General features: G+C 38.2%; 1 protein-coding gene across 1 annotated transcript in view; it reads right to left on the bottom strand.

The window, feature by feature from the left end:
* Positions 1-25118, bottom strand: part of LOC118222800 (titin-like) — a 210973-nt gene that overhangs the window by 149039 nt on the left and 36816 nt on the right. The window contains 14 exon segments of the mRNA XM_035408657.1: positions 81-359; positions 453-731; positions 827-1108; positions 1215-1493; positions 2712-2999; positions 3089-3367; positions 3465-3746; positions 3832-4110; positions 4215-4496; positions 4764-5327; positions 5581-5859; positions 6525-10337; positions 22362-22412; positions 24580-24969. Of these exon segments, the coding sequence (XP_035264548.1) occupies positions 81-359; positions 453-731; positions 827-1108; positions 1215-1493; positions 2712-2999; positions 3089-3367; positions 3465-3746; positions 3832-4110; positions 4215-4496; positions 4764-5327; positions 5581-5859; positions 6525-10337; positions 22362-22412; positions 24580-24969 (7626 nt within the window).

Here is a 25118-nt window from a genome sequence, read left to right as displayed (position 1 = left end):
AAACTTTCATATTTCAAAATACATGAGTTTAACAGTTACATTTTTTTTTAATTAAATGATTAGATTGTGTCATAACCAACCTTTAACTTCCAATGAAGCAGAGCATTTCTGACTTCCAGCTTCGTTCTTTGCCTGACAAGTGTACTTTCCACTATGTTTTATCTGAATGTTTGTTATATGCAGTCTTGCAGTTCTGTTCTCATATGACATTGTTATATTTTCATCATCTTTAACCTCATAATCATCTTTTACCCATGACACAGTAATTGGTACTGATCCTTTTAGTATGCAAAGCATTGTCATTTCCTTGCCAACAAGGCAACTTGCATTCTCTATCTTCTGTACAAACGACGGTGGTTCTAATGAAAAGAAAAATATATAAAATATATTATGAAGGAGAACTGATGGAAATTCATGTATTTCCTACATAAAATTCTGATTTTGTCACTAACCTTTCATTGTCATTTCACAATCAGAGGAAGATTTTCCAACTTCATTTGCTACTATGCACTGGTATTTTCCAAAATCTCCTGCTTCACATTTCAGAATCTTGAGGTAAACTGTATCATTCTGAAAACTCATCTGGTGTTTTCTGTCATTACTGATTGGCATAGAATCCTTAAACCATGAAATTTCAAATTGAGGTGAGCCAGAAATATTCCCCTCCAAAACAACATCAGATCCTTTCACAACTTCCTTGGATTCAATAACTTTTGTGAAGTTTGGCGGTTCTACAATAAAATGACATTAATTAAAATATTGCCTCATAATTCATAAAATACATATGCTGAACAGAAGAATTTGTAATGATCATGACTTTACAAACCTTTGATTGAAACCAAACTTTTGCACCGGTCAATGCCTGCTTCACTTGATGCCTCACAAATGTATTCCCCACTATCATCAACAACGCTTGCTGAAATCTCCAAAGTAGCTACAGAGTCTGTGAAATCCATTTTGTACTTATTACCAGAATGAATTTCAGTCTCATTCTTGAACCACTTAATTTTGATTGTAGGGCTGCCAGTTACATTGCATTCCAAAAACACAGGACTTCCCTTCTGTGAAATTTTTGAAGACTCAAGCTTCTTCACAAACTTTGGAGGTTCTAGAAGAATAGGTTTTACAATGGTTATATAAAGAACAAACATAAATAAATCTATTTAAGACAATAAGAGATTCCTAAGCATATGTAATGTAATAAGAAAATGCACCTTTTACAAACAAGACAGCGCTGCACGTCACCTTCCCAGCATCATTGGTAACTTGGCAAGTGTAATTATCAGAATCTTTGGGTTTCACTGAGTGAAGTTCCAACAAACTTGTGGATGCATCTTTTTTGATAAAACACGTTCCTCCGGTGGATATTTCCTTGTCCCCTTTGAACCACTTAATGGTAAATGGGGCTGTTCCAGTGAAAGCACTCTTTAAAGTCACTTTTGTTCCTGGTATAACATTTTGAGAGTCAGGTTTTACTGTGAAGGTTGGAGGCTCTGTATTTTGTTCAGAGAAAAAGGAAACATGTTTAAAAAAACTATAAGATATAAAAATCCAGAAGAACTATAAATCACGACATAAATTAGCATCTCTATTTCATATTTAACCCCTCCACATGTCAAATATGGCCAATCGTGCACAACAAAAAGATAATATTCCACCATCAGGAAAATTTGTTCAATGTTTGAGCTTCACGGCAAATCAGTGCATCAAACCTAACCAGCTACAGTATGTCAAATGTCCTCATTAGCGCTAACCTCTAGAAAGACTCAATTCATACTATTCAATTTCATTATGAGTAACAGAGATTCCAACAAAGCTGGCCACAACGAACCACTACGCTAACTATGTGACTATAACAGCCATTAGTTTGAACCCCAATACAAATATGCTCAGCAACGTTAGCAAAGGCAAAACAGCTGTTGATTATGACCAATGTGAATATAACAATATCAAAAATATGGCAATCGCAATGGTGGACTGGAAAAAAAACTATGCATATAACTGAAATATCACAACAGTAATGATCACAAATCGAGGAGCAAATCTTTGCCATGTTCATTTACTTCCTCCTTTAGAGAATTAATACTGTAATTGTCAAGCAAACTAGAATGAAGTACATAGGACTACAACGGCGTAAACACCATGAGTATATTTAGCACAGCTATCTCAGAAGGTATACAGACGTTACAAATGAGTTTATGTTTTACAGACGGATTGTTCAATGACCACTGACATTTGAAAGGCACATCTCTACACGTAAAACTAATGGTAAGATTGTATATTTATTTCATATTTTGTCATAGATATTAATAGTAAAATGACAGGGTATAACTAAACAAGAATTCATCTTGTTTATGTCTCTATTCGGTCAGCAGTGCCTTTCACTGTTGTATTGGCATTGTTTCAGGCTAGTGTTGGCTTCATCTTGTTGCTATGATGGAATATGATTTTTTGGTGGTATAAGAATATTTTTATGAACTCCCAGATAGATTTTATTATTCAGTGAGTCAGACTTGCGGAGTATCGTTAGCATTGTTGTAGTATATTGTGTACTAATAAAGCTAGAATACAGAGTTTGTTATTTCAACAGGTATAATGGTTGCAGAAGCAATGAATGTCAGCAGCCTCAGGATGCCAGCATCCTTGCCACTAGGGGACTTGTGTGAAGGGGTTAAATGACAAAAAGAAAAAAAGGTTTGTTATTTCCAAACCTTTTACAGACAGATTTCCACTGGTCTCTCCACTTCCTGCTGCATTTTTTGCACGACAGGTATATGTTCCAGCATCAGACTTTTGTAAATTATTAATTCCCAAGGACACTGTGCTTTCGGTGAATTCCATTTTGTATTTTGGGCCAGCTGTGATTTCTGCATCATCCTTGTACCAAGAAACAGTCACAGGCTGAGACCCAGTGACTCTGCATTCCATACTGACATTGGAGCCAACACTTCCATCAACTTTTTTAAGAAGTTTTGTGAATGACGGTGGTACAATTCGATCTGTTCAGAAGAAAAAAATAAACATGTCCTTTAACTGGATACGTCTACAAATTAAAACAACCAACAGACTGAAGATATTAAAAACTAACCTAGCACAGTGACAGAGCAAGAGCACTGGTCTTTTCCAACACGATTGGCCACTTCCACCATATATTCACAGTCGTCTCTCTTTTCTGCTGCAAGAATTTTCAAGATGGCCACATTATTTTTAAAGGTTATTTTATATTTCCGGGTGTCTGTTATCTCCTTTCCATCTTGGAACCACTTCACTTTAAGCTCTGGGCTTCCTGCAACTGTGCACTCTAAAGATGCTGGACCCCCTGCAGTCACACTGATGGATGTTGTCTTTTCTATTATCCGAGCTGGTTCTAAAACAGAATCAATAATGTCAGATATATAATAAGATTATTGTAAGGGGCTGAACTTTCAACATTCATTTTGAGAAGTTTGAAAATATCAACAAACCTTGAACAGATAAAGTGGCTTCACATTTCTGCTTCCCTGCTTCATTTTCAGCCTGGCAAGTGTATTTACCACTATGGATGATGTTGACAGTGGCTATTGATAGAACAGCAATATTATTCTCAAATTCCATTGTTACATTTGGATCATCATCTCTCAATGTTTCAGAATCCTTCATCCATGTGACCTTGATTGGGGCTGATCCTTTAAGAGTGCCCTGCAGCCTAACTGTACTTCCCAAAACAGCTGAAATGTTTTCAATCTTCTTCGAAAAAAATGGAGGCTCTATGTAAAAAAAGGAAAATTTATCAAAATACAAAAATTATTTATACAAACAAATGCTCAATTTAAACAAGTCATCTTTACTAACCTTTCAATTTAGCTACTGATGTGCAGGACACTTTGCCTACATCATTTGATACAGAACACTGGTAGTCCCCAACATCAATACTTTCAAATGAACTGATCTCCAAGCAGGCAATGGCATCTTGGGAAGTGATCTTATACTTTTTATCAGTGGAAATTGCTTTCTTATTTTTAAACCAGAGGACTTCAAATGGAGGTGTTCCAGAAACTTCACATTCAAGTATGGCTGTCGTTCCTCTTACTACTTCTACCATTTTCAATTCCCTTCTGAAGGAAGGGGGTTCTAAGAACAAAAAATATACCATGTCACAATTGCATATTATCAGAATTAATTTACATTTGAATCATTAAAACTGAATGTCACCAAAAACAGACATTGCCACACACCTTTTATCGTTAACAGAGTACAGCAGCTTTCACAACCAGCTTCATTTAACACTTCGCAAGTGTAATTTCCACTGTCTGCCACAGAAACACCATTTATCTCCAAAACTGCTAGGCCATCTTTGAACATGATTTTGTGCTTCTCTCCAGTGATTAGTTCACGGCCATTCATAAACCAGGTGATATGAAGTTCAGGGGAGCCTTTAACTGTGCACTGCATACGTGCTGTCACACCATGTTTCCAGAGGATCTTTGGTTCCAGTCTCTTAACAAAAGTTGGGGGCTCTAAAGGAAGAATTTGATTGCATTGTCAGACAATTGTGATTCAACACAAAGTGGGTCAAGTTTGTAATGACTTATAACGTAACTGAAGTTTAAAAAGTAAATCAATGGCATGAAGTGAATTGAAGATTTTACAAGAGGCGGCTGAAAAGACAACCTTTGTTTTCCATCAATTTATCTATTTTCACACATTATATTATTAATTTCCAGAACTGCAGATTTGCTGCTTCACAAATACTGCATCAAGCTGAAAATTAACCCATGCCTTACCTTGTACAGACACCATAGAAGAACAGCTACTGCTTCCAGCATCATTTGTAGCAGTGCAAACATATTTCCCAGTGTCTTTAAGATTTGAATTTGTAATTTCAAGAATGGCAAGTTTGTCTTCAAAAGAAAGTTTGTGATCTATGGTGTTATGCATTTTCTTGCCATCTCTGGTCCAGGAAATGGTAACACCAGTGTCTTCATCCACTTGACATTCAAGACGCAGCAGGCTTCCCACAGCTACTGATACTGATTCAAAGGTTTTGACAAAATTGGGCTTATCAATCACCCTCAGTTCTGTGCTACACATGTCAGTTCCAACACTGTTCGATGCTCTGCAGTGATACTCGCCCTGATCAGTAAGGCTAAGTTTCACAATTTCAAGAGTGTGCCTGTTCTTTTCAGAGGTGATTTTGTAGTTTGCATCCTTAGAAATTGGAATGTTGCCTTTCTGCCACACAACATTCATTGGGGAGGAGCCGGAAAGTACACACTGAATTCTTGCTTGTTTGCCCACATATAAAGTCATTGGATCAGGCTTAGTAACAAAGACTGGCGGGAAAACCTCTATTAAAAAAAAAAAGAATTAAAGAAGGAAAAGGGATTATATACTGTCAAGAAATCTCTAAACTCAGAGACAAGGTTTGTCCTACAAAAATATAACTCTAACAATCAACAAAATGATCTTAAACAATGACATAAAAGTACAAAATTCCTGCTGTATGAAGATACATTCTTATATCAATATTTACCCCACTTTCAAACAAAAAATATAAATGAACAACAAAATAATGTAAATAAATTGCACAGTCCAACTTACCAGTCACTGTCAGGGAAGCTGAACAACTGTCACTGCCATGTTGATTTGTAGCTTTGCAAGTATACTGACCACTGTCAGCTTTGGTTGGGTTCAGGAGCTCCAGTGAGGTGGTGTTGTATCGACTAATGATCCTGCACTTTTCGCTCTCTCTGATCTCAGTCCCAGACTTGTACCACTTGAACTTCACGTTTGGTGCGTCTGCAATCTCACACTCAAACTTGGCACGGCTCCCAAGATGAATCTCCAGGGGTTGGATTTTTAGCCTAAAAACAGGTGGCACTGAATTGTGGAAACAGAGAGGAATACAAATTAGCGTACTGTGTGTGACCCAATGAAACATAATGCCGTTAGGGTGGGGAGGTGATCAGCTGAAACAAAGATGAGAGATGGGATGCATACACTAGTAATCCTGGGAGTGACTGTGAAAAGAAATGGTGGAAAATTAGGGGAAGAAAACATTGTTTAATGATGAAGAAGATTTGGTGAAGAATGCAACTGTGACATGATGCCACTTGAAGACGCATGCAAACATTTGTGTTCAGCAGAAGATGGAACAAAGAGACAATGCATGACATGTAATGAACACAACATGAATTGAGTATTTTTTTACACAAACAAAAATTAAAGTGAATGAAACAGTGAAATTTATCTGGGGATGGAATTTCAATGAACATAGTGTTTATTAGTGATTATTGAAATAATTTAATCAATCGCATGAAACTATTAAATTAAAGCATTTTTAACAAAAATGATAATACAGCAGTATGCTTTGCAAAGACAAACCTCAAAAGAGGAAGAATTTAAGAGTGGCCTCTTAAGACAAGTGATTAAAAGGTGTAAGAGTGAGCTAACTGGTTAGTCAAAATGTAAATATTCACTATTATACACTTAAAAAGTTAGCTTATTTAAAGAAATGATCAACATTATATCCCCCATAATCCAACCTCTTAAGACAACTGTGAGTTTCGATGATGTTGAAGTCTTGCCAGCTTCATTCACAGCCTCACAGATATATTCTCCTTGGTGCTTCTCCTTGATAACCTTCTCAATTACTAGCGTATAAGTATCATGATCCTTAGAACATTTGAACTCTTTGCCAGATTTAACCAATTTTCCATTGAAAAGCCAGTTGACCTTTTTAACATGTTTTATAACTAGAGAGAAAGTAAACTTGCAATGCTCTTCAATGGTCATGTCTTCAAGAAATGTTTCTATAACAGGGTAATCTTGGATCAGTTTTTCTGTTGGCTTAGCTTTAATAACTTCCTCTTTCAGAAACTCTTCTCTTCTTTGTTTTTGAATTAGAACATCTACTGAGTGGTCACCTGGAATTGGTGGTATTGGCATATCGGTTATGGCTGTTGCACCCACATCTCTCTCACTGCCTTTTACTGTCACAGTTTTGACTCCCTGCGTGGTCATCTGCTCCTGGAACTCTGATTTTGATTCTGTGGTCATCTTAATTACCTGGGTGGTCTCTGAGACCTCTACCAGAGTGCGCTCCTGAGCTTTTACAGTTTTAAAGGAAGCCTGACTTTCAGTCTTGACAGCTGCAGAATGTGCTTTGTGTGAAGTAAAATCTGCAACATTCTCTGCAAACGTAATGGTTTCCACTGTTGATGAAAGCATTTCTTTTGAAGGTGCACTGCTAACCTGTATTCTCTGGGGCCTATCTATTTGCATGGTGCCAGGCTGTTCTGAGGTCAGTACCTGCTGTTCACAATGGATTACAGAATAAAAAGCTGCTCTGAGCTCATTCTTTAAATCAGCAGTCTGAGGATACTCACCATCAAAGGCTATAGTTATTTCTATAGGGGCTCCACTTGTCGTAATAAGATATGTGAACATCGCATACTTGGGTTCTTTGTGCACCTTCACTTCTTTTACCTCAAAAATTTGTAAACATTCTGCCACTTCTGCCAGAAGCACTGGCTGCTCATGTGCTACAGCAGACTGCAATGCATTCTCAAGCTGGTATCTGATGTCCAAACCAAATGATTTTGGTGCCTGAATAACAAATGTAAGCTCTTTTGGAAGAGTCTTACTTTCTTGTGATTCATGGACTAGGAAAGCCCCTTTGGGTTGTGTTGTAATACTAACTTGAGTTGTCTCAGATTTTAACATTTCACCAGACATTTCACCAGTCATTATTTTTTTCTCCTCCACTAATATTGATTGTCTCACTGACTGACCCTCTTGAATTTGGACTGCAAAGTCTTGTTCTGCTGCTTCTAAAGAAACACTGCTCTCGGTAGAGATTGCCTTCTCCTCTATGTGGAGTGGCTCAGCTGGGACTTTGGGTTCTACCTTAGTTTCACAAGAAAACTTGTCAACAGCTTTAAAGCTATCAGTGTGTCCCTCCTCTATTGTTCGGCTGTCTGCTGTGGTCATTAAATGCATGACATTCCAGCGGTCCTCTTTCTGCTTCGATGCACGCTGCTCTTTAACCTCAGTACTGAATGGAATTTCCTTAGGCAGCAGCATGGGCTCTGAAACTGCCTGAAGAATAGTTTGAGGTTTGGGTTCTGTTCCCTGCTCAGTGTACACACCTGTTACTGACACATCCAGATCTGTACAGTAATCAGCTGTCAGTTCTCTTTTCTCCTCTGTGTTTACTGCCTGCCTGCGAACTTTTTCCAGTCTCTGCACAGCTACCTGCTGGTTGGGCTTTTCAACAGTAAATATGCCTTCTTTGGGTAAATAACTTTCTGAATGAACAGATTGGAGATGTAAAGCCACAGGAGCCTCTTTTGTTGGCTGAATGGAAAATGTGCCGTCTTGGGAAGAAAAGTGAAGCATCTCTTCACAAGTGACAGATTTCTGTTCATCTATAGTAGTCGTCTGAATCAAAATAGGGCTTTTTCTTGTGTCTGCCTGTTCTGCTGCTGGAGCCTCACAAGTAAATCTGTCCTCAGAAGGAAGTATATTCTGTTCCCTTATCACCTGCAAATGCATGATTTTTTCCCCTTCCATCTGTGATTGCACAGATATAGCACTCTCTATACCTGGAATTTGTTCAGTGTGTTCAGACTGGAGCACCTGCTTTTCTTCAGAAGTTAGAGATGATTTAACTAATTTATCCTTCAGCATTTGTGCTTTCTCTTCCTTTGCTTTGTGTATTTCAAATTTCTGTTCTTTTGATAAAGTTTGTTTAGTCTCACTGGTAGAGATATGAACTGGCTTAGACAACTCCATTACTACTGAAGATTGTAAGGCTGAATCTAGGGAGGACAAATCTGCTGAATGGGCTTCAGAGATTTCATGCTCCCCTGTTGATATGGCAGAATATAATATCTTCACTCCTTCTTTGACTTTATAGCTTTTTTCCACTTCAGGTTTAGGAAAAATTTGTGATTTCTCTTTCATAATTGGTATCCTGGTTTCTATTTGGTGACTTAAAACAACTTGTTTTGGCTCAGGAGTTGGCTTAATCTGCTCTGATTTCCTGTCACTTAAAGACTCAGTTTTCACAATGGCTACAGGTATTATTTCCTCAGAAACAGCAGACATTATTTTAGATTTTTGCTCCTGGGCCAGCTCTAACTCTATTATCTCTGGAGTCTGGATGTATTCTGAGTGTTGCTCTGTGAAACCATGACTCTCCTGGACCGCAGGAGTAAAGGATGCCATGTGCAGCTGTCTTGTAGGTAAGGCTGCAACTGGATGGAGCTGGGTAGGTCCCACCATTACCCTTTCTTCCATCTCATGAGACTGCAGCACTGCAGCTTGGTGAGGAACTTGCTCTCTGTGCAGGGAAGCAGCAGATATTCCCACCTGTTGCAAGTTATCCACTTGCTCACTGGCAATAGTCTGAATATCCTCTGTCCCAATAGTGTATACCATCTGATGTCCTGACTGGACGTTTCCTCTGGCCTCCCCTGGGAGGTTCACAGTATACAGGCGGGATTCAGTGACTTGCTCTGTCATAGAAACTTTGTAACTTTTTTGCTTCTGAGCAAACGCTTGGTCCTGTTGACTTGAGACAGAGGCAGTATCACGGAACACAATCAGTTCAGCACTGCAGGAGGCTTCCCCAGATGCATTGGATGCCCTACATGTATAGAGACCACTGTCTTCCTGCTGGATACCCATCATGTTAAGGTACCCAGAGCCATCTGGATTATTTACCACAGTGAAGTACTTACTGGGCTGAATCTGGTAACTGCCCCTAAACCACCGAACCAAAGGAAGAGGCTGCCCAGTCAATTTGTATAAAAATTTTACTTGACTTCCTTCAATGCACTGTATCGGTTCTATTGTGGTGGTGAAACGAGGAGGCTGGCCAGTGACTTTTAACATTTTTTCAACCCTATGCTCTTTTTTCGCTGTCTCCGGCACTTTAACATGCAAGAATGCTGAACTAGTTGACTGACCAAACCTGTTGCTGACAGTGCAAGAGTACTCCCCTTCATATTCTGTCTTTACCTGGGAAATGGTCAGTGTATATTGGTTTTCTTCTTGATAAAATTTATAAACTGATGAGGATGTAATCTCCTGTCCATTGTGGAACCACTGCACCTTAGGCTTTGGAAAGCCAAACACTGTGACAGTAAATTTAGCTGTCTCTCCAACTGAGATATCTGCTGGTGAGAGCTGGGTGATAAAAACAGGCTTTTCCTTTTTCTTCTCTAATGTACTAGAATAGCGTTTAGACTCTGGCTTGAGTTCAGATGTTTTGATTTTTCCTTCTAATTGTAGGCCAGTGCTGTAGGATTCTTGTTCTTCTTCTTCAGTTGTCACAGTCAAGCTAGAAAATTCTGTGTAAAAACAATAAAGTTACAAATTTTACTCACAGTACGTATATAATTAAAGAACAACAAGGAGGATGTTAAATTCCTCCATAAAAATTCAAGAATGTTCTTCAGATTATAAAAAACAAAGTCAAGCAACATTCTGTATTTATTCATTCTCATCTTTATTTATAGAACCTTATAAACAGTGTTTTAGATGCATACAGTTCAGACAAAAATCATATGTACAAACAAAACATTTAAAATCTTAAACTAATCTTATTGCACTGTGGAATACCATTTGCATATTATGAAGTGACAAATCCATTAATGTATCAATCCATAAATCTCGTCCAATCAAATATTGTTCTGTAATTTGTACTATATCATAAAATAATTTTGTTGTTGACTTTCACATATATACACTGATTTTAATGAGTAAATCTGTATTTTCAAAAAAATGCAGATGGTATTTATTGTAAAAGCATGAAATGAATGTATTGATATAGTTTTCCTATACAGGGAATGGATGAAGGTAAAAAATAAAAATTTCACTATGTTTCACCTTCATTACATTCAAGCATATAAAGATTGCACTCTAAGAGTTTCACAATATTCAACTACCACTATGGTTACAAAGATTATTTAGTCAATCCATGTTAATAGTATTATAATCTAAGACAGTTTTCAAAATAATGCAAAAACAAATAAAACACCCAAGAGTAATAATGCTATTCTTACAAGTAATCAAGAGCATTCAACAATATTCACAAAGGGGCTGATACACTTCTTTCCCTAACAACAATTAATTAACATTAAATATGTGTATATCATGCGGGCAATACAATTTTATGTACAGGCTAGCTTTACTACCATGAAATCTGCAACAAACACGTTTTAAGTGTAAAGAGAAGTTTATTTTTATTAAAAGTTAATTTTCTATCAGTTGATGAGAAATAGACCAAAGATCCTCTTACAATCCATACTCATATAAAATGTTATCTTGACCATTTTCATTGCTAATCAGTGGCGATTGGTGAGCTGAAAATAGGTGAGACAGAAGACCTCCCATTAAACTAATCAACCTGTCGGGTCTCAATCTGTTTTTGTTAATTTTCCATTATTAACAAGCATGCTAATGACCTGAATAATCAATTGGCAGGTAAACAACATCCTTCTTCAAATCATGTTAGAGAGATTGTTAATCAAGGAAAATGATTCAAAACAGATTAATACCCCAAATACAGTTTAATCAGTTAAAGGGTATTTTCCACTTCAATTTCCATCTCAGTAGCTGCCACTGTTACTAATACTGTTCTTATTAACCAACAAATAACAGGATAGTGAATTGAGAGTTCAATATGACAGACATATGTTTTATCCCGTTATTTTTTTAAATGTCAAATTCTTCTGTGCATGAGATCTTTAAATTAATCTAGACAGCCTTTTTGTATTATTTGCATTTTTCTCTATATATAATGATGATGACTATTCAGGGAAATCCTAGAAATTGTGAAGAATATAAAATCTAGAAAGCTCACTGACATAACTGTAGCATTTTCTAAAATGTTCTATATTTTAAGTGTTCTCTTCCCTTTCTTTGTCTAATAAAACATAAACATAAACAAATTACCTGTTTTCCGTGTATCTTTAGAGTCTGTCACACTGATTTTTTTTTAATTATTAAAATTTTAAGGTCAAAGATTTATTTAGGATTCAAGAGAAAAGGTTTGCCTTCAAGAGGTGTTACCACAAATTTGACCTATTTCAAATTCAAATTCAGAAAATTCAGGAACTTGTGTTCTGCACCTTATTCATTCATTTTAATTGGTAGAACCACCAATATCTATAGTGCAAAAATTATTGTATTGTCGGTGGGGCTATTCACCTAAATTTCCAATTATTTATACTGACTGAAATTAATTTAAAACAAGTCTTGACTGTCCTCTATTAAACAAACAAATCAAAACATTCCATTATCACAAGATAATTCCACAGAAATATCTAAAACAAAAAAGAGATCAAAATACTTTAACTAAAGAGGTTGTTTCAGTAAATCCAGCTATGTTACGAATGATGCACTTGAATTCCCCAGCATCACTCTGATTAACATTTGTGATGATCAGATTGAAGTGTCCAGATGCTTTCTCTTGAATTATGTACCTGCTATTTTTCACTGCTGCACCATCTTTGTACCACTCTGCAGTGGGGTGTGGTTTACCACTCACTAAACATTGAAGTATTACAGGTGTTCCCAAAGCCGCAGTCACATTTTTCAAGGGAATCACACACTTGGGGGGAGTTTCAGTTACCAGGAAGTGAAAACTGCAGGAGTCTGATGCCTTTGCCTTAAATTCTATCTTATCATCTTTAGCAGGCTCTGCAAACACATCAAAATTAATACTGACAAACTTCTGCCCTTGCTCAGTCATCTCAGGGTTGGTCATGGCTACAAGTCTAACGGCCCTTTGGGATTCATCAGCCTCTTGCTCAAATTCAAACTCTAGCTCTATTTCTGAGGCTTGGTCACCTTCTGAAGCATTTCCCACAACCAAGTCAAACTTCTGGGGTTGCACTTTGGCACTACCTAAAGATACTGCTGTCAGTTCTCTACCTCTTGTCTTTCCTGAAAAATTCTGTGGGGTCAAAACAAGAAGTGAAGCCCTACATAATGTTTCTCCAACAACATTAATAGCTCTGCAGGTGTACATGCCACTATCGGAAGCAGAGATTTTCAAAATCTTCAGGAAATGGTTGTCACCATCTGATGACTGAAGATATTTTTTGTTATCGTGTGGGATTTTCATATCACCTTTAAACCATGACACAATTGGTGAAGGAATTCCCATCAAAGAACACTCAAACATTACATTTGTATTTTCAGGCATCTCCATATCACAAATTGGATTTATAAACCTTGGTGGCATTTCTGTAACTTCAAAGGCTATTTTTAGGTCATCGCTTTCTTGTGTTATGAAGTCCACAGTATTCTCCTCATACATACTAGGGAGAACATCAAGAGAGATAATCATACTTTTATTATCAGCGGTATACTCTGGAATTGTAACTATTTTGACCTGTTTCTCAAACTCCTTTACTTCATTTTCATCTAGCTCCACTTCCAACAAAATCTCCTGGGGTGAAGGAGACCTTGATGAATCATCTTCCTCGACATCAAATTCTATTACGTGTTGATGAGTGACTGCTGGAGGAGCTGGCATGAACCTGGCCTCCTGAGATATAACTACAACTAGGGCAACACTTTTTGCCTCACCAACATAATTAACAGCTTCACAGATATATTCTCCTTGATCAGCTTTGCTCATGTTCTGAATTTCTAAAGTAATGTGGTCACAATCTCTTTCTATTTTAATCCTATTGTCTGCAACTAGTTGGCTTTTATTTCTGAACCATTTCACATCTGGAGAGGGCAACCCGAAAACCTCAGCACAGAACATTAATGCCTCCGTTTCAAAAACTCTTCGTTTTGTGAGTGGCTTAAGGAATGCAGGAGGGATTCCCTGGACCTTTTCCTGAAGCCCCCCCAGAACAACAGAACTGTGATCTTCAGTTGGAAAGTTCCCTTCATCTAAGCTGAAAGCAAGTGGAGTTGTCTCAATGCCTTCATCCTCCGGGGATCTCAAAAATTTAGCTGGAGATAAGAATGCATCACTAGAACCTGTTGAAGGTCTTTTTAGTTCAACTGGTGAAAATGGATATTCAGGAGGGGTCATAAAGCCTCCTGGGGTCTGGGATGGAGTATGGAAAGATTCAGGAGACTTTGGAAACTGAGAATTTTCTGTTGATGCTGGTGTATAGAATCTTTCAATTTCAGTGATTTCATCACTAAATGCACTGCCAATTTCAATAGACATTTCAGACTCTGGTGACAAAGGCCTTCCCCATTCAAGGGATGGATTGTAATAATCATAAACAGCACTGAAAGTCACATCTTCCACTTCCAGTGAATGAACACCAGCAGGAGTGACCTCCTTTGTTGTTCCATTTTCTGATTTAGAAATCTGGTTCTTTTGTGAATCTCCTGCTACAAGATAATCTGTTAAGGAGACTGTATTATCTTCATTTTCTTTAGGTATTGTACTAATTTTGTTTGAGTCCTCTGTGGGCATAACATCTTGTTGTACAGCCAAATCTGCACTTAAATCATGCTTAGCCTCTTGACATTCATGTGCTTCTATTGCCTTCTTATCTGCAGCCAGCGCTTTACCAATGCTTGCAAATTCATTACTCATTGAAGACCTTTGTGTTATAACAGCTTCTCTCCCATCTCCTTTCATTTGTTGATCACCACTGAAGGACACAAAATACTGACCTACAGATCGAGGTTCCTTTTCTGTTGCTTGTGATCCTGAAATGTCAGACAATGGCAAACTTTGCTTTGATGTTATCACATCACTAGATGTTTTTGCAAGTGCATCAGAAATGTTTGTTTCTGAAGATATTTTTTCACCAGGTAGTTCACCATAAATACACTGTGAAGGCTTGTCTTCAAGAGGATTACCCATTTTCTTTAAAAATGCCCCATCGACAAATATCCCAGTTCCTTCCTCTCTTACATCACCAAATTCAGCTTTTCTATCCTCATTTTCTGACAACTGATTTGTCCTAGCGGGTAATATTGCTTTGGGTCTTACTAATTTGGGTGATTGTTGGATTTCTGTCACATTTGCCAATGAAACAAAATGATGTTCATCAATGGGTGTGTCCTCACCAAGTTGCTCTCTTGCTTTCAATAGCTGGTCCAAAGGGACAAGTTTTTCATTACATACCCGCTCCCTGTGAGTCTGCAGGGTCTCCGGAGTCATTATGTGAGAAGAAACCTTTTCTGATCTTGATCTGGCTTTAGAGTTATCCCTGAGGTTTATGCTCTCTCGAAATTCCTGTTCAGCGCCATATCGATTGACAGCAACCTCTGGAATATCCTCCTCTGGAAAATATGATTCAGGGGATTCTCTCTTGGTAGCTGGAAGACCTGACTGTTCAGGAGCAGGAGACTCAAATGCTTTCTTGATTTTTGAAACTTTAACTACAGCTCCTGATGACTGTAATCCACATCCTGTTATGGGAAATACATCCCTTGAAGTAATTTTCTCTGAGAATGTGATTTCTGCAGTCTCTTCCAATAAGCGGGACTCTACCGTATCATCCCCCTTCAGCGAATGTAAAGTATCTTCAAATCGGCTCTTGTCTGATTTTTTATCTTCAAGATCAAGTTGTTCCACTTTTGAGTATATGTGAGGATCAGGAAATATGCTGCTAACCTCTTCCGCTGTTTTTAGTATTTTTGTGGGCACTATCAAATCCTGATTACTGCAAACTGAGCTCTGCATTGGTATCTTTTGTGTTAAGTCACTAGATGTATCATAGGTTTTACGTTGTTCCCTCACTTCTGGTATGTCACCTGGTGAAAAGACAGAGCTTAGGTTGGAAGAATCAATTGACAAATTAGAAACACTTTCAACCTTTCCAAGTTTGTTACTAGCAATGCATTTATATGTTCCAGAGTCTGCATATGAGAATTCATCAATGTAAAGCCTGTAGATTTCGTTATCCTCTTCAAACTTGTACTTGGCGATGTCAGTGCTCAAACATACATCATCATAACACCATGTCACAACTGGTGCAGGTTCTCCTGTAATAATGCACTCAAGCAGTGCCACCTGACCCTGTGAGCAACTGATGTCCTCTAACCCTCTGACCACTTTAGGGGGTTTGCCCACATCAAATGAGAAAGTGAATTTGTGCTTGGTTGCCTGTGAAATGCTATCTTCGACAGAGGCTTCCAAGGCTTTTTCAACAGGTTCAAAGGATTCTGTTATATCCTCATTCAGTTCTGGGACAGGTGTTGGAGCAGTGATCCTGATCTCTACGGGGGATGAATGAAGAGATGAGTCAGAAGGACGTGATTTTATTAAAACAGCTTGGGGAACCTTCAAAGTATATTTCTCATCTGCTTTTTGATCAAGGTATAATTCAAGTTCTTCTTCAACCATTTTCTCAAGATCCTCTTCACTTATTCCTGGCACTGTGGTTACTCTCACTTCCTGAGAGATTACAGGGTGTGTCTCCTGTTTACTCTCAGTTAGTTTAACTGAGGCAGAATTTCTTCCCTTTCCATCCATTATGCTCTTGTCAGCCTCCCCTGTACAAACATACTGCTGTTCATAATCATGTTCCTTATGCAGTACATCCTCAAGCTGAGGTCCACGGCTTTTAACTAATAATTGATCTTCTCTCAAATATTCATTTCCAGCCCTCCCAATGCTTACATCAGATACTTGATCACCGAAAAGCAAACCCTCTTGGAGGAACTTTTCTTTCAATGGTGAGGATCGAGGTAATATTTTACATATCTCTTCCTTGCGTTGTATTGAAAATTCATCAGCAGTACTTCTGGCTGTTAAAGATGGATCCTCAGTTTTTTCTGTTAGGTATTGTGCATTTTCTGCTATAGCCCATTCAGACTCCATTTCAAAAGGTTCTTCCTGATCAGTAAGAACATCTTGCTGCCATTTTTTAATTCGTTGAGCCAGGGCTACTTCCTCATTCGCAAAATATTCACTTTCAACCTCTGCCTTTTCAGCAGTCATCTGCCCTTGAGCACTTTCTGGGTTATAATCAAAAGGGGCACCCTCATCATAAAATATTTTCTTTACTGTTTGCTGTTTCACTGGTTTCCCAGACTCAGTCTTCACACCCATAGATTTCTTAGTTATCGTATACCTATCAGACTTGATAGCCTGCTGTTCTTCCTCAGTTGGTATATTGTAATCATGAGAGAAACTCTCACTTGGGAACGTTTCAGTCGCTGTCCCTAACAGTGAAGATCCAGGGGACCTATTTAGTAAATTAGCCTCACAGTGCCTGGCAGAATCTTTAGCAGCAATTGCACCTAAAGTTGAGTCTGTTGTTTTTCTACCTAGATATGGTGGATATTCTGAACTAACCCATTCAGACTCTGATTCAACAGTTTTCCCCTGTTCTGTGGGAATGTCTTGTTGCCAGTCTTTAATTTGCTGTGCCAGAGCCACTTTCTCACTTATAAAATATTCACATTCAACCTCTGTCTTTTCAGCAGTTACCTGCCTTTGAGCATTTTCTGGGTTATAATCAAAAGTGGCACCCTCATCATAGAACTGTTCCATTACAATTTGTCGTTTCACTGGTTTCCCAGACTCATCCTTCATACCAATATCTTTTTTAGTTTTCACATACTTATCTGGCTTCATAGCTTGTTGTTGTTGCTCAGTCGGTGCATTGTAATCAAGAGGGAAACCGTCACTTGAGAACTTTTCAGTCAATCTCCCTATCAGTGAAGGCCCAGGGGACTTTTTTAGCAAATTATCTTCACAGTGCCCTGCAGAATCTTTCGCAGCAATTGCACCTAAAGTCCAATCTGCTGTTTTTCCGCCTAGATATGCTGGATACTCTGAACTGACATATTCAGACTCCGATTCAACAGTTTTCCCCTGTTCAGTGGGAATGTCTTGTTGCAATTCTTTAATTTGTTTGGCCAGAGCCACTTTCTCACTCATAAAATATTCACCTTCAACCTCTGTCTTTTCAGCAGTTACTTGCCTTTGTGCATTTTCTAAGTTATAATCAAAAGTGGCAGCCCTATCATAGAACATTTCCTTTACAATTTGCCGTTCCACGGGTTTCCCAGACTCACTCTTCGCACCAATATCTTTTTTAGTTTTCACATACTTATCTGGCTTCATAGCTTGTTGTTCTTGCTCAGGCTGTGTATTGTAATCAAGAGGGAATCCCTCACTTGGAAACTTTTCAGTCGATGTCCCTATCAGTGAAGGCCCAGGGGACTTTTTTAGCAAATTATCCTCACAGTGGCCGGCAGAATCTTTAGCAGCAGTTGCACCTAAAGTCCAATCTGCTGTTTTTCCGCCTAGATATGCTGGATACACTGAACTGACATATTCAGATTCTGATCCAACATTTTCCCCTTGTTCAGTGGGAATGTCTTTTTGCCATTCTTTAATCCGTTTAGCCAGAGCCACTTTCTCACTCATAAAATATTCACCTTCAACCTCTGTCTTTTCAGCAGTTACCTGCCTTTGAGCATTTTCTGGGTTATAAGCAAAAGTGGCACCCTCATCATAGAACATTTCCTTTACAATTTGCTGTTTCACAGGTTTCCCAGACTCACTCTTTGCACCAATAGCATTTTTAGTTTTCACATACCTATCTGACTTCATAGCTTGTTTTTCTTGCTCAGTCATTATATTGTAATCAAGAGGGAATCCCTCACTTGGAAACTTTTCAGTCGATGTCCCTATCAGTATAGGCCCAGGGTTCTTTTTTAGCAAACTACCCTCACAGTGCTCTGTGGAATCCTTGGCAGCACTTTGATCTAAATTGTGATCTGTTTGTCTGCCTAGATATGGTGAATATTCTGAACAAACCCAATCCGACTCCAATTCAACAGCTTTTTCCTGTACAGTGTGAATATTTCCTTGCTTTATTTTTATCTGATCAGCCAGAGGCACTTCCTTACTCATAAAATATCCAGCTTCAATCTGTGTCTTTTCAGTAGTTATCTGCTTTTGAGCACTTTCTGGGTTATAACCAAAAGTGGCACCCTCATCACAGAACATTTCCTTGACAGTTTGCTGCTTCACTGGTGAAAATCTTTGGTTCCCAGACTCAGACTCAGTCTTCACACCAACAGTTTTCTTTGTTTTCATGTACCTATCTGACTTGATCGCTTGTTGTTCTTGCTCAGTCAGTATATTGTAATCATGAGGGAAACTCTCACTTGGGAACTTTTCTGTCGATGGTTTCATCTGTGAAGGCCCAACGGGCTTTCCCAGCAAACTATCATCACAGTGCCTTACAGAATCCTTAACTGCACTAGCCCCTAAAGTCAAGTCTGTTGTTTTTCTACGTACATACGGTGAATATTCTGCACCAACCCAATCAGACTCCAATTCAACCGCTTTTTCCTGTTCAGTGAGAATGTCCTGTTGCCATTTTAAGATTCGCTGAGTAAGGGCCTCTTCTTCACTCATATATTCCTTTTCAGTTGTTCTCTCATAAATGTTCTCTCGAGATAGATGAGGCTCAAGCGGTATACACTCACTCAGAGACATTTTGTTTTCAACTTTTAATCTAGATGATTTTTTGGCTGGCTCCTGAATTTGTGATGCTTCATCTTTTTCAGTCACCTCCACGCGAATAGGCTCCTCAGATTTTAGGTATTCTCCGTATTTTTCCTCAGCCCAGTCTGGACCCAAATCACAAGCTTCTTCTTCAAACTGTATATTTTGTTGCCATTTTTCAATTCTCTTGGCTAAAAACTGGTCTTCACTCTCCAGAACATCACTTTCCAGGTGTTTCTCATGAACGTTTTCCATGGACATGATTTTTTGTTCAATTTGTGGTTCAGAACATTTGACACCTTCATGAAGAAACTTTTCCTTCAAGTTATTTGTCTTAAATTTAGCAGATTCCTTGAACGAAGCCTCCCCATATGATGGCACAATTTCTTTAGCCGCTCTATGCATACCTAAAATGGGCTGGATCGACAAATCCTCTTTCTGCCACTCCAAGTTCTTTCTCAGTGTAATCTGGTCTTCATGCTCTTGAGCCAGACATTGTGAAGATGCCTGCTTCTTACCCATCAAGAGCTCATGTTCTACCTTCTTTTCTAAAGTATCTGCCTGGTATCGAGTGTCTTGATCCTTCTGAAGGCCTGGCTGTTCCATTCTTCCTTTGGTTTCTTTGACAACCTCTGGCACGAGTTCTCCTTTCATAATTTGTATGGCCCTAGATCGGGATTGTGGTTCAAATGAATGTCTTGCACGTGGCTGCGATGATTCCACATTTTGTGGAAGTCCAGTAATTCTCTCCATTCTACTTTGAAATTCAGCAGAATTTCTTATATTGCTGCCTTCAATTATATCACCTGGTCGAACAATTTGCTGTAAGTCAGCCAATGAGGCAGGCTTGACACGCAGTCGTTCAACATAGTCTGCATAGCTTGATTCACTCGCGACGGATTCCAAGTCAAATTCTGATGAGGACATTGTGGAAATTGAGAGCCTCTTTTTTCGTTTGACTGCTTTCTGGAGAATGCTTAGTTTTGCTTTTACCTCCCCATGAAGACTTTCAGTGTCACTCAATCGGTCACTATATCTGTCACTGTGTCTGTCACTAAATCTGTCACGACCAGTATATCTGTCACAGTATATGTCACTGAATCGATCATTAAACCTTTCATGTTTTTCAAACATAGGAGTGGGAGATCGTGCTCTCTCAGAGGCCGTTTCAAGTGCCTGACTATCAGGTACTCTTGATGGAGATGAAGTTCTGAAATACAAGCTCCGTGTCAATTGATGCTTAGATCTAGGTCGCGCCTTAAATTCTTTCGACATTTTATCAAATGGAGACCCCACACACCTAAGGTCTACCCTGAACTTTCTTTCTTTTCTCTGCTCAACCAATGAATCTATACTTTCATGGGCTTTTGCTGACCTTCTTACAAAGCTCAAGTAATTTGCATCTTGTTCTTCCCTCAGTGATACCAAAAGTGAAGCAGTAGACTCTGCTGATCCTTCTGTGTTAATAGCCATTACTTTGTAGCTGCCTGAATCCTTATCTTTGATACTGTCAATCAATAAACTTGATGTGTGCATGTGCATGGTACTTTCAGTACGTATTTGGCGATGGTGCTCTTTTTGAATTGGTCTATTGTTATGAAACCATAAGATTTTTGGAGGGGGGCAAGCTACTAGTTTACATTTGAAGGTAGCAGGCTCCCCTTCCAACACAGACTGAAATTTTAACTTTTTAGTAAAAGAAGGCTTAATATTTTCAAACCATGAATTTACAGATGATGTTCTACTGGAACAACGATTAGCGGAAACAAGACCATGATCTAAGAAGTCTTCGGTGTCTGAAAAAGCACCTCGAAGTTGTCTTCTGCTATCCAGGTATTCAGCCCCTTCATTAAAAAATAATTCTGGAAAAGAAAGGAAGAAATATTCAATTAAATGCCCACTTGGGGGAAAAAGAAGTAAAAATGAAAAAAATATTTAAATTAAAATGAATAGAAATATTAAAGTCATGCAACGTCACAAAGCCATAAAAAAACGTTCACTCACCATATTTGTTCGAATAAACGCAAGACTTGATTCTTTTTTAAAGATTCTGACACGAAAATTGCTTGATGTTTTGTTCCTTCTTCAAACTGTGGACATTTCTTCAAAGCATAAATTTCTTTAAAAGCATGTTTCCAAAATAAACTTATGTGTATAGAAAATGAATTCTTCCTGTTTATTTTTGTGTATGTAAGCTAAAATATTCCTTACCTGACTTGCAGAAAGATGAATAAACGCCCTTTCTAATCCTTTGATTGGGAGTAAATTGTTCAGACATTTCAAAGAAACATGGCTTCGAAATGGCTCAGATACAAATATAACAGCAGCTCTAGAATTGTACGAGAAGGCGTTTATTCGAACTAATATAGTTTACATATATAAACGTGTTATATAAAAAGCAAACAACATTAATCACATACCACTATCTGCAAGCCAGTCTAAGAAATATTTGCAGGAGGAAAGAATTCCAGATGCAAGAACTTTAGAAGCAAATAAAGATGTGGCTACTTCCATATCTTTTAAAGAATAATTTCCTTTTGTCTGGAAACTTTAAAAGATACACATCCTGCACCTTTTATTAACAAAAAACCAAACAAATAAATAAAAAGAAAAAATAAATCAAATGATATCCTTCATGCTTTAAGAAGGGAATAAACAGATGCAAACCCCCAAATATCCAAAACTGCTGAAAAGCAAGCAACTCCTATTAGTCAAAGTGCTTCTTAAATACATATATTAAGATTCTGAAATACAAATATCAAAAGACCATTTCAATATGAGTTGTCTAGTCAACACATTTCAACTACTTTCATGCAGTATCCCTAAAAACGAAAAAATGAATTGTGATAAAGAATGTCCAGCATAAACAACTGTTCGACCAAAAATATTTGAAATCGCTTAAGAGTAGTCTTACCTTTGACTTCCCCCTCAATTCTGGCCTCAGTTTCTTCCTTCATTTTCACCCCTGTAAGGTAATTCAAGAAAACAACTGTAATAAACAATGGCATATAACCTACTGATAAAAGCAAGCATGTGTAGTGAATCTGTACATTTATTTTCCCCACAAGAATGTTTGTATGGGACAAAAGTAACATGATTTTAATTCTCTATTCAAGATATATTTCTTTTAATGTTTGCTTCTCTGTCAACCTGGTCTGATGTAACCTTAACTTTATGTGTGGCATCCAGGTTTAAATGAATGATATAAAGGATGAAAATGGTTTATGGGTTATTAAGCGGTATTTGGAAATATGTTGGGTCGCCAACCTGTCACTAAGTTGAATACTGCATGAAGCATCTCCAGCTGAATTCACTATTTTCCATGTGCAGGTAAACGTTTGCTCCAGCTAATAATCTTTATGTTTAAACTACACAGGCCCAGCATGTTTCAACAATGTCCATCATGTGTCACCAAAAATTTAAAAGACATGGTGATGGGATTCTCTTTATTACAATAAATATAGATAAGCTGTCTCTTTGGTTAACAAGGGTTTCTGGCAGCAGTTTGTCAAGAAATTCTTGAAAAGCACTTCTGTATTCCTCTTGGTAATTTTACAGAAAGTGGCGAATGAACAGGTTGCCGTTTTCTTTCCTGGTTGTCTTGGTTAGCAGTCACCCCCTATTATTACAGAATACTTTTTAATAGGTCCAACTATGTGCTTCAGAAGGGACTATGGTGTTTGCTTTGGACTGTTTCTGCAGCAAAGCAAGAATAAAGGCATAAATTAGGCATTTAGTTAGGCAAAAAAAGCGTAATTTTTTGGTTGATGAAGAAGTGAAGACTGTATATGGAGGTTACATGCATAATATAAACAATAACGTGGTCAAATTTGAATAAATACTCTATGTTGGAGGCATGGAAACAGACGACGTGAATGCATCCGAGATGAGCCAGTTGGAAAAATGACCATCTTCCAGTGCAAACTCTGCAGGGGTTCTATTTTTGTTGTGTTTATTTTACTATAAGCAATAATGTCCCTGTAACTGATTTGGACATTGAGAACAGTGAGTGACAGTGCTCCTCGTGAGCATTTCATCCTCTCTGTGTTCTCTGTGTTTGTGACTTTATTTTCATTATGATCCCACAAGATCTCAGTAAATTGCTGCCCATTGAAGGAGCAGATAAAGTGAGCCCTGTTGCTAGTTCTCAAGTGAAGACTGATTTTCAGGAGCAATGTGGGCTCCAGGGAACACTCTGGGCTTTCTACATAAAGATGTGGAAATTTTCACTGGACTTCTCAGACACAGTCACTGGTTGAATACTCTGCGACTAGTCCTCATCCACTGATTGAAACTCTTGAATATATTTCTACTTTTTTTAAAAAACAGGGAAGGATCAACAGTGAAGAAGTTGTGGTCTGAGAGGAGACCCTTTTTACAACTCTCCAGTGTTTAACAGAGTCAACTCCTGGCATAAATGGCCTATGCTGTCATTTAGGGCCACAACCACGGATGGGCCACACAATTCATATTTTAAATGTGTTTTTCAATGCTAACGCTCTTGCGCCAGTTCCCTGGTTCCCTCACGTGTGCTTCTGCCCATGACCCCACAGCAACACCCCCTGGCCCCTCGGTCCACGATCAGTTTCCCCCGGTTACTTCTTATTTAGACCTACCTAAATCCTAAGGCCAGCTCTGGTTTAACACACACTCCCTACCAGCACTTTTCAATTTCTGAGCAAAATAAGTATTCCGTAGTGCGTGACAATCATCCTGACCTTATGATTACGAATTTTGGATTTGCCATTCTCAGTGCTGACAGCAACAAATTTTTGTGAGGTGAAGCGCCATAATCATGAAATGAAGGATAATTGAAAAACTAAAGGTGGTTCCCATCTCACTTGCATTACAAGGTAACCTATTATCTAGTGATGATTAAACTGAATCGCAGGTGTTTCTCAACAATGAAAAAGCAATACTTGCTAAATATTAGCAAAATATTAGCTTAGAACAAAGCACAATTGAAATATTTTCCAGCAGTGCTTTTCACATAATACTATAGAACGTACAGGTTTTCAAATGGATCGCACTGTGAAAGAACACACTAAAAAAAGATGTTGCATCAAAAAGCAAGTAAATAGCAGCAATGTATTAATGACACATTAAAAAAGCAGAGAATATGTTTGATTTACCTTCTTTGGTTACTGTAAGGGTAGCCGTGCAAACTGCCTCTCCAGCATTATTGGTTGCTTTGCAAGTGTATAGTCCAGCATGCTCAGGGAAAGCATCAACTATGATTAGCGTGGCAATTGTTGTCATCTCATCGAAATGAAAGACAACATTTTTTGTTGGCTTTACAAGCTGCTGATTATGAAACCAGCTGATCTCTGGCTTTGGCATGCCAGACACGCGAGCATGGAATCTGGCAACTTCTCCGTGAAGCACTGTGCAGCTTGCAATAGGCTGAATGAAAGCAGGTCTTTGGCCAATTGGCTCCTTCTTTACACTCGATATGCTTGTAGACAGACTGGTTGAGGCCTGCCATTGAGCCTTAGGTGTACTGTCGTCAATTTGTCTATGTCCTGAAAGAAGCATGCCACTTTTCAATAAAACAAATTTCACCATTATCATCCATATATACATTTATATCATACTGGAGACATTAAATGTACATGTATTTAAATACGATTACCTCAGACCATTGCAGAAAATAAATGAACAAGCTGTCTCC

The sequence above is a fragment of the Anguilla anguilla genome, chromosome 3 (assembly GCF_013347855.1).
Source record: "Anguilla anguilla isolate fAngAng1 chromosome 3, fAngAng1.pri, whole genome shotgun sequence".
Lineage (NCBI taxonomy): Eukaryota > Metazoa > Chordata > Actinopteri > Anguilliformes > Anguillidae > Anguilla > Anguilla anguilla.
Note: the sequence above shows the minus strand (reverse complement) of the source record. Positions and strands in the feature narration are given on the sequence as shown.